The sequence below is a fragment of the Tenrec ecaudatus genome, chromosome 10 (genome assembly GCF_050624435.1).
Source record: "Tenrec ecaudatus isolate mTenEca1 chromosome 10, mTenEca1.hap1, whole genome shotgun sequence".
In the NCBI taxonomy this organism is placed as follows: Eukaryota; Metazoa; Chordata; class Mammalia; order Afrosoricida; family Tenrecidae; genus Tenrec; species Tenrec ecaudatus.
The window spans coordinates 33193475-33209707 of record NC_134539.1 but is presented as its reverse complement, the minus strand read 5'-3'; the positions used below and the strand labels follow the sequence as shown (position 1 = coordinate 33209707).

The 16233-nt window shown below is 46.0% G+C and overlaps 1 protein-coding gene and 1 pseudogene across 1 annotated transcript; one reads left to right on the top strand and one right to left on the bottom strand.

The window, feature by feature from the left end:
* Positions 1-855: 855 nt before the first annotated feature.
* Positions 856-1803, bottom strand: LOC142457871 (acidic leucine-rich nuclear phosphoprotein 32 family member B pseudogene; annotated as a pseudogene).
* Positions 1804-13879: 12076 nt separating this feature from the next.
* On the top strand, positions 13880-14818 carry LOC142457870 (olfactory receptor 13J1-like). The gene has a single exon (XM_075558968.1). It carries the CDS (start codon positions 13880-13882, stop codon positions 14816-14818), a length of 939 nt encoding a protein of 312 aa, XP_075415083.1.
* The last annotated feature ends 1415 nt before the right edge of the window (positions 14819-16233 follow it).

Below are 16233 nucleotides of genomic sequence, written 5' to 3'. Positions count from 1 at the left end.
CATTCTTTTCAAATTGACAGGTCATATATTCTACATATAGACTGTGTTAGTCTGGATGGACTAGAAAAACAAATTCATAGACACTCCTATTTGTACAAAAGCTATCTATACAAGAGCAATGGAATATTGAGAGAACATCCCAGACCACTCCAGATCAAGTCATAAATCCAATATTAGCCCATATCTCCAATACCAATCTATAAATTCCTCTTCAGACACACACAACACATGCAATGATGTCAAATGCAGGCATATCACAGGCCAATGTGGCAGTAGAGACATCTCAGGGCTGGCAGGGTCGCCATGTGACTCCTTCAGTTCCAGGGCTCTAGTGTAGCTCCATGTACCTTGTCAGTTGGAATGTCTCCCGGCGAGTGCACATGTGTCCTGCCCCCAGTGAGCTATTTATCTCTTTAGCACCTCCAAATAAGGTCATCAAGCTGTGACCTGATTGACAGGCTAAACCCCACCCCTTCATTTTTTTTTAACCAAAGAGGAACCTATTTATTTCATGTAAATTCGTAAAAATACTTTTTTTGGCAGTTGTCACATAAAATGTCCGATGTTAAAAAAAAAAAAAAGAAAGCATGAAAAACAGAACAAAAATGTTAAGATTTTATTTACAAAGCTTCTTTGTTGTACAGAAAGTAAAAATGTGGTTACAATCTCAGTGTAACTGGCAGCCATGAGTGGTTCAGACTCACTGGTTACAGCTGCCCGGGCTACAGCGGAGTCTCACACGGACACCTAACAACGTTTACAATTGTGGTGGGTGAGGTCCCCAGGCTTGGTGGTGGATTTCCACGTGGGACTAGAGAGGAAGGTGGAATGTCTCAGGAACGATTCTTTGGCTCTTTGGGTGGGCAGGTGTCCTGGGGTTCTGAATCACTGCTACTTTTTAAAACTTAAACAGCTACCAAATCCTTAGGAGCAGTCCGCCCAATCCTGAACAGTTCTTTTTCTACAGGCTAGTTGGGGTCTTAATCGTCTTCTCCTTCGTCATCTGTTTCTCTCTTCCGCTTCTCACCTTTCCCGCTGTCCTCCTTCTCTTCCTCTTCCTCTTCCTCTTCATCCTCAACTTCTTCATCTTCATCAACTTCTCCATCTTGGCCAAACTCTTCTTCCTCCCCACTGACTTCATCTTCATCGTCTTCCCCTTCTACGTCTTCATCCTCTTCTTCATCAAAATACTCCTCACCATCCTCATCTTCCTCATCTTCTCCTTCTTCCTCCTCCTCCTCCTCATGTACACTGTCCACCTCAGCATCAGAGTCAGGGGCTTCCTGGTCTTCGAGGTCATAGCCATCCAGGTAAGTCAGCTGGGGCAATTGCTTAAAGACACTCTCTCGGTAATCATTCAGGTTGGTGACCTCACAGTTAAACAGATCCAGACTTTCCAGACATTCCAATTTTTTCAAAGGTTCCAAGGTGCTAATATCTTTCAGCATATTCCCACTTAAGTTTAGATGTGTGAGGTTTGGAAGTTTCTCAGCTAACATGTCCAGACCACCGAAGATTCTTTTGTCACTGAGCTCAAGCTTTTTCAATTTCGGTAGTTTGGGGAAATTTGAAACTGAAATCAAGCCTACATTTATTAAGCTGAGGAACTCCAAGTTCACAAATTCAGGTGTTAAACCCTCAATCTTTCCATCATTTGATTTGCAGTTGTCCAGGACAAGTTCTTGAACAACCACCGGCGTCCGGTTCCTCAGCTCCAGGTGGATCCTTCTCTCCATGTTTCCCTCTTCCCCCCTCTTCAAACTTAACATTCTGTGGCGGGGGGCGGAGGAGGGAGAGGCGTCCTGGCCTGCGCAGGCCGCGGCCGTCAAAAGAGGTCTGCTCGTGACAGAGGACGGTGGCCCCCCTTCACTCTTGAGTCTCAAATTGACAATAGATTATCTAACTACGACATGGGCTAATATCGGACTTACTGGACTTGATCTGGACTGGGTTGTGATGTTTTCTCGATATTAAATTGCTTTTATATAAAGCTCTTTCTTTTACACATATGAGTGTCTATAAATTTGTTCCTCTAGTCTACCTGGACTAACACAGCAGTCACCAGAGGATTCTTCATCTCAATAAATGCACATATGAAGAACGGAGAGATATTTGTGGCTGATATTCTATCACAAACCTTTCAGCATTTGGAACAGAGTCAACAGAATAATCCATCTAATAGCAAAAGAAAAGAAATTATTAAAAATAAGGTAGAGATAAACAAAAAACAATAGAAAAATCAACTTAGTAAAAAGCTGGTTCTTACATCCTGGCCCACCAAGCCCTGAGGACTATACTCCCACTCAGAGCATCCAAAGCACAGAGAAGACCATAGGGCCGGCCCTGCTATGAGACACGGCATCCCTCACTGACCCATAATGCTACAGGGAACAACACTGGAGACACAGTGAGGGAATTGCGCCTGCTCTGACCCCACCACACTGTGGTGAAACACTAAGGGTGTGCAACAGGACAACAAGAGAAACAGAGCAACAAATATAGCTAAAACCAGGAAATCCTAAAAATAGACTTTGGTGCTAGGGCTTTGGCACTCCATTAGACTCAACTGGAAAACACTCCTAAAGGCCAACAAACAGTCCTTGGATTAACTACAGGCTTTTCTTTGTTGTTGTTTTGGCTTTTTGTTGTTTTGTTTTCTTTTGTTGCTTTGTTTTGCGCTGTCTTGTTTTGTGCATGTTATTATCTCTGCAGGTCTGTCAAATAAAATAGGCTGGATGAATAATCTGGAGGCGAAATCAATGAGACCAACGCTTCTGGGGAGATACTGAAGAGGGGAAGGTGGGGAGAAAGGAAGAGGTGTTAACAAACCCAGAGACAAGGGAACAAAAAGTGATCCTGAGAAGGGTGTAGGAGGCCTGGTATGGCTTGATTAAGGCCAATATAACCAAGAGGAATTACTGAAACTCACATGAAGGCTGAACATGACAGTGGGACAAGAGGAAAGTAAAAGGAAATAGAGGAAAGAACTAGGAGGAAATGGGCATTTATAGAGGACTAATAAAGGCATGTACATATGTAAATATACTGATATATGATGATGGGGAAATAAATCAATGTGCATATATTTATAGGTTTATTAATAAGGTAGTATTGGGCTGCTACTCAAGTCCTCCCTCAATGCAAGAACACTTTGTTCTGTTCAACTGGCATTCCATGATGCTCACTTTCCTGACACCATCGCTGAAGAAAAAGTGGGTACATAAGCAAATGTGGTGAAGAAAGCTGATGGTGCCTGGCTATCGAAAGAGATAGCATCTGGGGTCTTGAAGGCTTGAAGGTAAACAAGCAGCTGTCTAGCTCAGAAGCAACAAAGTCCACATGGAAGAAGCACACCAGCCTGTGAGATCACGAGGTGTCCATAGTATCCGGTGTCACAGGCATCAAAGAACAAAAAATCATATCATTGTAAATGAGGGGGAGTGTAGAGTGGAGACCCAAAGCCCATCTGTAGGCAACTGGACATCCCCTTTGCAGAAGGTTTGCAGGAAGGAGATAAAGCAGTCAGGGTCTGGACAGTACCGACAAAATATACAATTTTCCTCTAGTTCTTTAATACTTCCTTCTCCCCACTATCATGATCCCAATTCTACCTTACAAACCCAGCTAGGCCAGAGGATGTACACTGGTACAGATAAGAGTTTGAAACACGGGGAATCCAGGACAGATAAGTCCCTCAGGATCAATAATGAGAGTAGCGATACCAGGAGGGGAAGAGGAAGGACAGGGAAACTGATCACAATGATCTACATATAACCTCCTCCCTGGGGGACAGACAATGGAAAAGTGGGTGAAGGGAGACACTGGTTAATGTAAGACATGGAAAAAATAATGATAATTTATTATTTATCAAGTGTTCGTGAGGGAGGGAGGGTGGGTGAGTGAGGGGTAAAAATGAGCTGGTACCAAGGGCTCAAGTAAAAGAAAATATTTTGAGCATGATGACGGCAACAAATGTACAAATGTGTTTGACACAATGGATGGATGAATGGATTGTAATAAGAGTTCTATGAGCCCAGTAAAATGATTTAAAAAATAAAAAGCCAGTTCTTTTATTATTATTATTATTATTTTTAAGATATCATTTTCAAAAGCCGGTTCTTTGCAAGAATCAACAGAAATGACAAACCACTAGCAAAACTAACGATAGATAGGAAAAACAGATGTCAGTATCCAGGATGAGGGATGAAACTGGAGAAATTACAATGGACCCTAATGAAATTAAAAGAACAATTACACAGTACAATGAAATATTGTACCCAAACGAATTCAACAATGTGTAGGACATGGACAAATACCTGGAAAAGCAAACTCTCCCCATGTTATCTTATATGAGCACCAAGAACCCTTAGCAAAAGAATAAATAGATATGGTTAGTAAGGAACTACCAACTAAAAATATCCTCAGTCCAGTTGACTTCACAGGAGAATTCTACCAAGCATTCAGGGAAGAGCTGAGACCAATCCTCCATAAACTCTTTAGAAGATAGAAAAGGATGGTAAACTCCCAAACACAATTTAGGAAGCTAGTATAACACTGATACCAAAGCCAGCCAAGGATCCCACAAGTATAGAGAATTACAGGCTGATAACTCTAATAAACATAGATGCCAAAATCCTCAACAAAATTTTGACCAATGGAACACAAAAGTATATCAAAAAATAATCCATCATGACCAAGTGTGATTCATTCCAGGTTTGCAGGGATTGTTCAACATCCAAAACCCCGTCAACATTATTCATCAAATTAACAAGAAAAAGAACCACATGATGATATCATTAGACACAGAAAAAGCATTTGACAAAGGAACTAGAGGAAAGAGCTATGAGGAAAAGGGCATTTATAGAGGTCCAAATAAAGGCATGTGCATATGTAACTATATTTATGTATGACAATGGGGAAATAGATATATGTGCCTATATTTATAGGTTTGTATTAAGGTAGCAGATGGACATTGGGCCTCCACTTTGCTCTATTAAACTGGCCTTCTATGATGCTCACCTTCCCAACACCATCGCAGAAGACAAACCGGGTGCATAAGCAAATGTGGTGAAGAAAGCTGATGGTGCCCAGCTATCAAAAGATATAGCATCTGGGGATTTAAAGGCTTGAAGGTAAACAAGCGGCCATCTAGCTCAGAAGCAACAAAGCCCACATGGAAGAAGTACACCAGCCTGTGCGATCATGAGGTATCAAAAGGATCAGGTATCAGCCATCATCAGAACAAAAAATCATATCATTGTGAATGGGGAGGGGAGGGTCAGAATGGAGACCCAAAGCCCATTTGTAGGCCACTGGATACCTGCTTACAGAAGGGTCTTGGGGAGGAGAAGAGCCAGTCAGGGTGTGATGTAGCAATGATGAAACTTACAACTTTCCTCTAGTTCCTAAATGCTTCCTTCCCCGTACCCTGCCCCCCGCCTCCCCACTATCATGATCCCAATTCTACCTTACCAATCTGGCTAGACCAGAAGACATACACTGGTACAGATAGGAACTGGAAACACAGAGAATTCAGGGTGGATGATCCCTTCAGGACCAATGGTGAAGTGGCGATATCGAGAGGGTGGAGGGCAGGTGGGGCAGAAAGAGGGAACCAATTACAAGGATCTACATACAACCTCATCCCTGGGGGATGGACAACAGAAAAGTAGGTGAAGGGAGACGTCAGACAGTACAAGATACGACAAAATAATAATTTATAAATTATCAAGGGTTCATGAGGAAGGGGAAGCAGGGAGGGAGGGGAAAAATTAGAAGCTGATGCCAGGGGTTTTGAAAATGATGAGGACAATGAATGTACTAATGTGCTTTACACAATTGATGTATGAATGGATTGTGAGAAGTGTTGTTTGAGCCCCTAATAAAATGATTATTTTTAAAAAGCATTTGACAACATTCAACACCCATTCCTAATTAAGTCACTCAAAAAGATAGGATTGGAAGGAAATCACCTGAATAGAATAAAGGCCATATACAAAAAACGAACAATGAGCATCACAATTAATGGAGAAAAAAGTGAAAACTTTCCCACTGCATCCCAAGGACGTCCCTTGTTTCCACTCTATCCAACACTGTCCTGGAGGTCCTAGCTAATAATATAAGGCAACAGAAGGATATCAAAATTATATATTTGGAGAAAGAAGACGCGAAATTATCACTATATGCAGATGACATGGTTTTATATATTGAGAACCCCAAAGATTCCACAATAGGAATGTTGGAAATGATAGAGGAATATGGTAGAGTAGCAAGCTGTAAGTTCAGAAATCAATTAAATTACTATATACAACTGATGGGATTACAAAGAGGTCAGGAAGGTGGTACCCTTCACAATAGCCGACCATAAATGGAAATATCTAGGGATATACCTACCAAAAAACAAAGGAGCTGTACAAGGAAAACTATAACACATAGTCACAAGAAACCAAAAGGGATTTTTACAAATGGAAGAATATCCCATGCTCGTGGTTCGGAAGAATCAATATTGTAAAGATGTCAACCCTGCTGAAGGTACTACATAAATTCAAGGCAATCCTGATACAAATTCCAACATCATTTTTCAGAGAAATGGAAAAATGACTACCAACTCCACATGGAAGGGGAAGAAGCCCAGGATTGACAAAGACATCCTCAAGAAGAACCAAGTGGGCGGGCTTGCATTACATGACTTCAACACTTACTATACAACCACAGTTATCTAAGCAGCATGGTACTGGTACAGCGGTAAATATTCTGAACAATGGATAGGAACAGAAAATCAAGAAATAAAAACAGCAGCATATAGATACCTGATCTTTGACAAAGGCCCAATAAATAGCAACTGGGAAGCAGATACCCTTTACAACCAATGGTGCTGGGAAAACTGGATATTAGTCTGCAGAAGAATGGAATAAGACCCTTACCTCGATCCATGCACAAGAACAAAACCAAGGTGGAGCACAGACCTCAAGGTAAAACCCAAAACTACGAGGATCACCAGTGAGAGGATTGGGACAAAGCTAAGCACCTTAATGCAGGGACTACATGGCCTATCAGAAACGAGGAAGGATACACACCCAGAGGAAGATAACACAGATGAGTGGGACATTCTAAAGATAAAACACTTGTGCACACCGGAAGACTTCATGAAGAGAGCCCACAGAGTGGGAAAAGATGTTTCGTAATGATACATCAGACAAAGGGCTTATTACTAAAATCTACACAATCCTGCAAGCTCACAAGAAAAAATGAAAAGCCCTTCTGAGGAGGCAGGAAAAAGACTTGAACAGATGATTTATAAAGGAACAAACCTGAATGACCACTAAACATAGGAAAAAATGTTCCCGATCATTAGTCATCTGGGACAAACCACTGTGAGACACCACTGAACACCCACAAAGATAACCCAATTAAAAAGAAAGCAATAAATATTGGAGGGGGTGTGGTGGATAGAAATCGCATTCACTGCTGGTGCTCCTGTAGCTAGGTACAGCCACTGTGGAGAGCGATTTAGCGATACCCCAAAGAGATGGAAATCAAGTTACCAAACAGCCCAGCAATCCCACTACTGGACACATACCCAGAAGCTATGAGAAACAGACCATGACAAGTCACCTGCTCCCCAATGTTCATCACTATGCCATTCACAATTACAAAAAAAATTGGAAAAAGCCTAAATTTCAATCAATAGATGAATGAAATTAAAAACTCTGGTATAATCACACAATGGAATACTATGCAGCCCTTAACAATAGTGGTAAAAAGATGAAACTCCTCATTTTGTGGAGTTGGAGGATATTATGCTGTGTGAAATTAGCCAAGCACAAATACAGCATGAGTCCAGTGAGGTAAGTTCAAACAGCAGAATAGGCACAAGGGAAAATGCACATAACACACAATTCCCAGGCTGAGGACCAGATATTCTGGCAAGAGCCAGACCAAACTCAAAGACTCACACATCATCAACAACAGCTGCTAATAGCACCTGTGGTGAAAGGCATCTTCTTTCCCCCGTCATATGCCTTTAAGGCCTACAGAAAGTTGGGGGAAGAAAAACAAAGGTAATGTGGGGTCTGGGGGACTAAGCCACCCAAGGGGAAGATTGTGTCTCCACAGGAAAAGAAGAGCAGGAGGGGACCTCATTCCAGCAGGCATATGCACAAAGTCAATGTTCCTGAGTGGAGCAGTTCGTGCCCAGAGATGACCGCGGGGCTGGCCTCAGCACGAGGCAGTACAGCCTCTCCTCAAATGACAGTGTTGCTGAGGACAGCCCTGAAGATACAGTTTGGGGAGAGCAACCAGTCTGACCCACTCACATGGGCAGACCAGGAGTGGAAGGCAACAGACCAGTGATGGGAGAAAAGCCACGAAGTCCCTGAGGAACCCCAATTGTACACTTCTGACTCGGGGGGTAGCCCTTGGCACCCCACTTCAACTGGTTGGGGGTTACTCATAAGAGATCTACACTGAAAGTCTAAGCTGTAAATGGGGAGGGGGCTGGCTGGGTGGGCAACGAGACTGAGGAAATCGCAGTGGGGACCGATGGGAAACTTGCCTTTTGGACACAAATGCAGCTCTGTGCCATGATCCCTGTTAGTCTGCTGGCTAGCAGTACACTGTTGTTTCTGTTTGATCTTTTATTTTATTTTTATTATTGTTTTGGTTTGGGGTGTTGATCTATACAAGAAATGCAGCATGGACCATTGCATAAAGGCAGCATGGTTCCTGGGGGCATGGGAGGGGAGAAGGATGGGCGGGGGGTGGGGGGGAGACAAGGAGCCAGCAATGACAGGTACAGGGAATAGTGAGTGTTCTAAAAAGGACCTCGAGGAGGCCGCAAGGAGGGTGTAGCTTTCCTGGGTGTGTTTGATCAATCAAATCCTATCTGAGTGGTGAACAACAGACAAGCATGATAGTGGGGGAGAAGGAAAAAACAAAACCCAATATATGTGTGTGTGCATATATGTAAATATATCTATGAATATGTATATTTGTTTTAGATATATATATATGAAACAAGGAAGCAGATAGACTTTGAGCCTCTGCTTAAATCTTACCTCTGTACCAGACTGGTTTGTTCTAATAATTTGGCACTGTATGATACTCACCTCCATGACACGATCACTGAAGATAAAATGGGTGCATAAGCAAATGTGGTGAAGAAAGCTGATGGTGCCCGGCTATCAAAAGATATAGCATCTGGGGTCTTAAAGGCTTGGAGTTAAACAAGCAGCCATCTAGCAGGGAAGCAACAAAGCCCACATGGAAGAAGCACACCAGCCTATGTGATCATGAGGTGTCGATGGGAAGAGGTATCAGAAGTTCACAAAATACGCATCCAAATTCCTATGAAGGGAACTGGATGTAGTGATGATGCAGAGTCCTCTGGAAGGAGAATTGGACAGTCCCTCTTCAAAGGACCTCATGGAATGGAGGATAAATCAGGATGCAGCATGGCACTGATGAACCACATAACTATCCTTTAGTTCTTTAAGATTTCCTCCCCTTACTATTGAGGTCCATATATTTCATACACCTTGGTCGTGTTAGATTTGCATATGTTAATTTGTACATTTAAGATCTCTCCGTATATGCTAGATGACCCCTCAGAGACACTGAGAGGAGTAAGGGTTCCCGGAGGGTACGGGAAGAGAGGGGTGGGTGAGGGTGGAGTTGGTAGCACTGATGACTGTATAGCCCCACCTGATGGAACTGAACAACAGAATTGTATGGAAAGGGAAGAGAGATATTGGAATGAGTAAGCGATGTCAACAAAATACTGTTTGTTTAAAAAGAAAGAAGCAGGGATGGAAACAGAAAACACATGGAGGAAGTGGAATAAGTGATGGTACACTACAGGGACTGAATGCAAAAGTCGAAAGAAAACGATTAATTGTTCAACATGGAAGTTGTGATCTGTTCTACAAATCTTTGCCCAATTCCCAACAAAAAGTTAAATAAATAGTTAAATGATATAAAATTACTCTTGAGGACTTAGCCTCTAACTCCCCGGTTAGAAAGCAACTGTGATCGTTGGGTTTATTGTGCCAACTAGGCCAATGGGAACATGTGAGCGGAGTTTGGTCTGGTCACAGCTTGATTGGAAGATGACTGAAATAAACAAGACAGCTGGCATTGCATCTCCCTCCTGCTCCCTGGTGATTGGACCAGTGTGCTGCTGCTTTAGCTAGTTCTCTGCTTCAACCTGTGTGCTACACTACCTGTGGGGCAAGCCAACCCATGGACTGTGTTTGCTGCTGGTGCATGCAGACATTGCTTGAGCTTGAGGTTGGTGGATCCTGTCACCATGCTTGAGTTCCGGACACCATCAGGGTCTGCCTCCCTAAACTCCTGAGCTACTGACAGTTGCTGACCCACCCTGCTGTCTGCTGTCTGCTGCCAGACTCTGCCTGCCTTGCCTGAGGGGAGACTCCTTCGACTGCTGCCTTGACTTTTACCCTGCAGCCCACATGAGTTGAAGGACTTCCAATAAATTAATGAACTTCCAGTAAACCCACAAAAGTGAGTTGAACTGAGCCCTCTGCACTGCTGTGTGGACTAATTAGCTGTTATAATCCTTCTCGCTGTATAGACCACTCCATATATATAGATGTATATGTAAATATAGATGTATATACTTTTTATCTGTATATATACCATCTATATTTAATTATAAGCCGACGAAAATATCAGTTGAGGCGCCTAATTTTACCATAGAAACTGCATTGAAAATGTGCTGGAAAACGCAGCTTACACACAAGTATATGTGGTATGTGCATATATATATAAAATAAATGTCCTGGCTGGGTTTCACTAGAGAACTCTGCCTAACACAGCAACTCTGGCCATCATTTGTTCACTTATTCATGAATTTATTTTTTAATTTTTTCATGGATTGTTGTTTATGGGCTTGATTGTTCATTCATCTATTCGTTCTATAAATCTTCCTGAGTCATCTCTGGATGGGGACTGTGAGGATGCAGCCCAGGCCCTGACATACTTTCTCTAACTTTTCCACGCCAATTAAAATTCTACACAAACTATATAATTGGGTCTTTGGGACATTGTCCCTGAAGCAGCCCAAACTTTTTCATCCGAAGACATTTATCCTCCATCCAAATCGCCATGGGGGTTGCATAGTCCCTTGTGCACAGAGAGCTTTGAAAGGTGTCTCTTCACTTTGGAAAATGACTTATGGGAGGCTGTCAGCCAGGATGGAGCAGGAAGGTGCCCAGCTCAGGGGCTCCCGGCTACCCACAGTAATCTATAGGATGCTCTGCGCATCTTTGAGCCCACAGGGAGGCTTAGATCGAACAAACTGGATACAGTGCAGAGTGAATTCTAATGGCTACCATGACTTTTCTAAGATTCCTTCAAAGACTGCATGACCTCTAGGAGAGTCTGGGTGTGTTTTCCCAGTGTGGAGGGCTGGGTCAGTGAAACCCAGAGGCCTGCCCCGTGGGGTCTCCAATGTGGAGGAGACTGCCCGGGCCCTCATTGCCTGCAGCCACTGAAGAAAGGCTCTGCTCTCAATCTTCTGAAACACCCTCCATACAGCCAGGGCCATGAGTCCACACGACCTGAAGGTGAGCAGGAAGTGGGGGTGGAGCAGAGTGGAAACTGGACTCAGAGTCAGGAGGCAGGGGAATTCCTGGGGCTTAGGTCCCTCTGTAACTCATTTCTGCCTCTGGGCCTCAGTTTCTGCAGATGTAACGGAGGGTGGTCTAGCTGCTCTTGGAGACCCCTCTCAGGTCTATACACACAGGCCCTGGGTCGGCAACCAGCTGCTCGCTCTGTTTACCACAGCATCATGAGCCAAAGAAAGAAAGAGGGGGAAGCTGGATGTGGTCAAGTGGGAGGTTCAGCTTGGTCTATATCACCTGACAGAGAAGCAGAAGGGAGAGGGTATCCCTTTCAGACTGGCAACACGAGGGCATGGGTAGGGGGTGAACATTAGCATCACCCTAGTGGTGCAAACACTAAACCATGGAGAGGGCACCGATGGGCACTCAGAATACAGGAAGATGTCTCCTGGAAGAGGCCCCCCTGGAGAGACGGCCTTTGAACATGCTTGAGGTAGGACGTGACCAGGAATAGGAGGAAGCAGAAAGGCTATTTGGGCGGTCTGGGCACATCTTCCTGGTTCTCCTTTAGAGACCAGCAGTCCACAGCACCCCACCACAGGCTCCTCCCCACCTCACCCTAAGACCACTCTCCCCACTGAGGAGGGAAGGCAGATCAGGGCCTCAGCTGGGAAGCAAAGCTGCTCTGTGCCCTTGTCCTGCTCAGGCTCCTCCTCCTGCTGCTCCTGCTGGGCAGGGTGCTCTTGCTCTAAGGCTGCTCCTCCCCCGGTGACACCTGCCAGGGCCCTGCCTGCTGGTGGTCTCCTAAGGCCGTGGGGTGGACACAACAGCCTGTGGATATATCTTTGCTCATTTGTCCGCATAGTATCTAGCAATGTGATCACTTGAATGTGAAATAAGTAAGCAGGTGAATAATAGAGGGAGGAAATTGACTCAGACAAGTAAGACCCTCAGCCCAGACCCAGGGTCTTCCCACTACATGACCACGCAACAGGCCAGGTGCCTCTGAGCACCAAAGAGAACTTGACACCTGCCCTTTGGTGGGTAAGAGTATGATGGGGAGGATGTGAGAGAAAGATGCTAATGTAGTTGAGGTAACATTTGGGGACAGGGATGAAATAAACATCAGCTCTGAACATAGTGCACATGTGCCACCGCTGGGAGGAGTAGATTATATAACACTTGGCCAGGGACCCACTGTGTGAACTCTGTTTCCCCACCTGCAGAGGGCGAGACTCAACCAGCTGATCTCTGAGAGTATTCCCATGCTGATGCCCCAGGAGTTCTCGAGACCCAAGGGTGCTGGGTTGGGTACAGTGGAAGCAGGAGGAGGGCTAGAGGACAGAAGTAGAATGTGAAGGTTCCATGTGCCCATGGTGATGCACAAGGCTGGTCCTGGGGAGGACAGATGATGGCTTGGCGTCTAGGAGCAGTCTGTCTTACCCCACTTCTACCCCCCAATCCAACACACGAGGTAGGATTTGTGCAGGAGATCAGAGTTGACCCAAAGGCACAGGTGAGATTTCTGGGTTCTGAGGACCAACAAGGGTATTCCTAACCATGGGGAGAGAGCAAGCCAAGGCTCAGACTTCCTTCAAGTCAACAAGGCTCTGGGCACCCCAGGTATCCCCGACACAGCCCTATGAGGACCACTGAGCTGCAGGATAGTATTAGGACCACCACTAGGGGGGAATCGAGGCAGGCATAGAAACTGTATTTGAACACACTCTCCCGGATGACTGCACAGCAGATACCATGTGGGCATGTTGATTCCAAACCCTTACTTTCCACATTATGTTCTGAGAACGCTGACCTGAAAAGGGGGCCCTGGGGCTCTGTGGGAGCAGCGCTCCCAGTCAAGTCCACTCCGAGAGCTCGCACACTCTACGCTGCTCTGCCAGAGTCCCGGGCAGAAGAAAGGCTCTGGGCATACTGGCCTTGAGGAGCTGGAGCTCCATTGGTTGGATCCTGGAATTGATTTTTCAGATTGCTTGCTGACATTTCACCTTAACACTCTCTTAGAGAAACACTGGTTGAAATCACTCCTCCCTATTTTTCAGATGAATAAACTGAGGTCCAGGGAGGAGAAAGAGATTGTCTAAAGTCAGAATTAGAAAAGAGACTAGCAGTCCGCCTCCTCCCAGGACAGGCTCTGGGTGACTGTACATCGTCATCCCCTCCTCCCAGGACAGGCTCTGGGTGACTGTACATCGTCATCCCCTCCTCCCAGGACAGGCTCTGGGTGACTGTACATCGTCATCCGCTCCTCCCAGCCTGAGTCTTCCAAACCCTGCAGCATGGATGCGCTCAACAGCACACAGGTCTCTGAGTTCTTTCTGAAAGGCTTCTCTGAGTACCCAGCCCTGGAGCCCCTGCTCTTCTTGTTCTGCTCAGCCTTGTACCTGGTGACCCTGCTGGGGAACACAGGCATCGTGGCCGTGAGCGTGCTGGACGTCCGCCTGCACACCCCCATGTACTTCTTCCTCAGCAACCTCTCCATCCTGGACATCGGCTACACATCCTCATTTGCACCCCTGATGCTGGTGCACTTCCTGTCGAGCCAGAAGACCATCTCCTTCGCTGGCTGTGGGATCCAGATGTGTCTGGGTTTGTCCACAGGATCCACAGAGTGCCTGCTGCTCGCCATCATGGCCTATGATCGCTACCTGGCCATTTGCTGGCCTCTGCAGTACCCTGTGCTCATGAGCCGCCAGCTCTGCCTGCTGCTGGTGGGATTCTCCTGGGTCTTCTCCTTCAGTATATCACTGACTGAGACGGTCATTGCCATGAGTCAGCCCTTCTGTGGCCACCATGTGATCAGCCACTTCACATGTGAGATCCTAGCAGTGCTGAAGCTGGCATGTGGTGACACATCAGTCAGTGAGGCCCTCTTGCTGGCTGGCAGCATTCTGCTGCTGCCCATGCCTCTGACACTCATCTGCCTCTCCTACACCCTTATCCTGGTCACCGTTCTGAGGGTGCCCTCAGCTGCCGGACGCCGCAAAGCCTTCTCCACGTGCTCAGCTCACCTGACCGTGGTGGTGCTGTTCTACGGAGCTATCATCTACACATACATGAAGCCCAAGACCAAGGAGGCCCATGTTTCTGATGAGGTCTTCCCGATCCTCTATGCCGTGGTCACGCCCATGCTCAACCCTGTCATCTACAGCCTGCGGAACAGGGAGGTGAAGGAGGCTGCCAGGAAGGTGTGGAACAAGAACTGGACCTCCAGGTGAGGCCGGCCCGTGCTCAGCAACGACAGAGCTTTCTGGTTAGTAGGCGAGGCCCTCACCTGCCTTCTGGCAGCCAGGAGCAGGAGAGAAGCCACGAGTCCAGTGTTTCTGTGCCAGAAAGACCCCAGAAAGGAGCACCAAGTCCCCCTTGCCCGTACAGAGAAACAGACCATAAATGGTTCACTGGTCCTTCCCTGGTACTGGTCTAGAGCACATCTCAGCATCAATTCTTGGACATTCATGCCAGCCTTCTTGAGTGTCCTCAATATTTCTAATCTCTCCTCCAGGTGACGTGTGTTTGTAAAGTCATACCACCTACTGGAAGGACGCGTGGCTCCCACAGCTCTAGGAAAGTACATAACCCTCCAGACCCCACTAGCTGTCACTCAGGACAGACGCCCAGTCTTCTGTCCCTCAAGCTCTTCCTCACACCACATCCACCAACCAAATGTGTGCCTTGGTGTCCCTGTCCCACCCAGCTCTGTGCCTTTCCCACATGCTTCCCACAAGGAAACCCTTCCCAGCATTCCACTGCATCGGTGAAAGCACTGTCTGACCATGAAGACCCAACTCCAACACCACCTCCGCCAGGGACCTCCCCACTTTGCTCTCACTGAGAAACTCCTGCCCTATTTTGCTATGATGCCTGGAGCTGAAGTGTCTAGTCCAGCTTCGGCCCTGGTCAACACGAGACCTGGCATGTGGTTTTCCAATAGATAACTCAGCATTTTAAGGGAGGAGATAGAACTTGGGAGTGATAGGTTCCCAGATCTGTTTGGTCCCAAGACGTTAGCCACTAAGAGCTCCTAAACCTTGACCCACCCCAGACCCCTTCTAGAGTCCTTTTCCTGGCACCCAGGCATCACCTGACTGTGGTAGAGCTTGCTCTATCCTTAGTCACCCTCACCTCCATTGGGGTCCTGTCATTCCTATCTCTACCACTGCTCAGCCACTTTCCAACTTTTCCTTCTGAGAATGCAGGGAACACACAGTGGAGACAGACCTGCAGGGCGGCAGGTGCGGTAAGATCCAGGGGTCAGCTACTCAATCAGCAAGGTAATCATGCGTTTGCTTGTACTTACTTACTAGTCTGTAGTGAGTCGTGTCACACAGGTTTCACAGCATCCTTGTAAAATAGAGATGTGAAGTGAACGAGCTGAAAACAATTTTAAATATACTGCCTGTGTTTTAGGCGAGGGTTGACACTGCATATTAGGGTGTCCTTTAACAGTTTCCATACAAATCACTCTGTGACACTGCAAAGCCCACGGGGAGCTGTTTACTACACACTCCAAGTCAGCTCCTGTTTACCTGGCTGCCGGAGCATTCCATCCTTCCTGAGGATTATACATTTTAAAGACGACTTGGATTTTGGAGGAAAATGCTCTGCTGATTGGAAGACAAGATGCCACCCATTC

Coding starts and splice junctions, on each gene's coding strand:
- LOC142457870 (XM_075558968.1), top strand. CDS start 13,880: ATGGATGCGCTCAACAGCACACAGGTCTCTGAGTTCTTTCTGAAAGGC.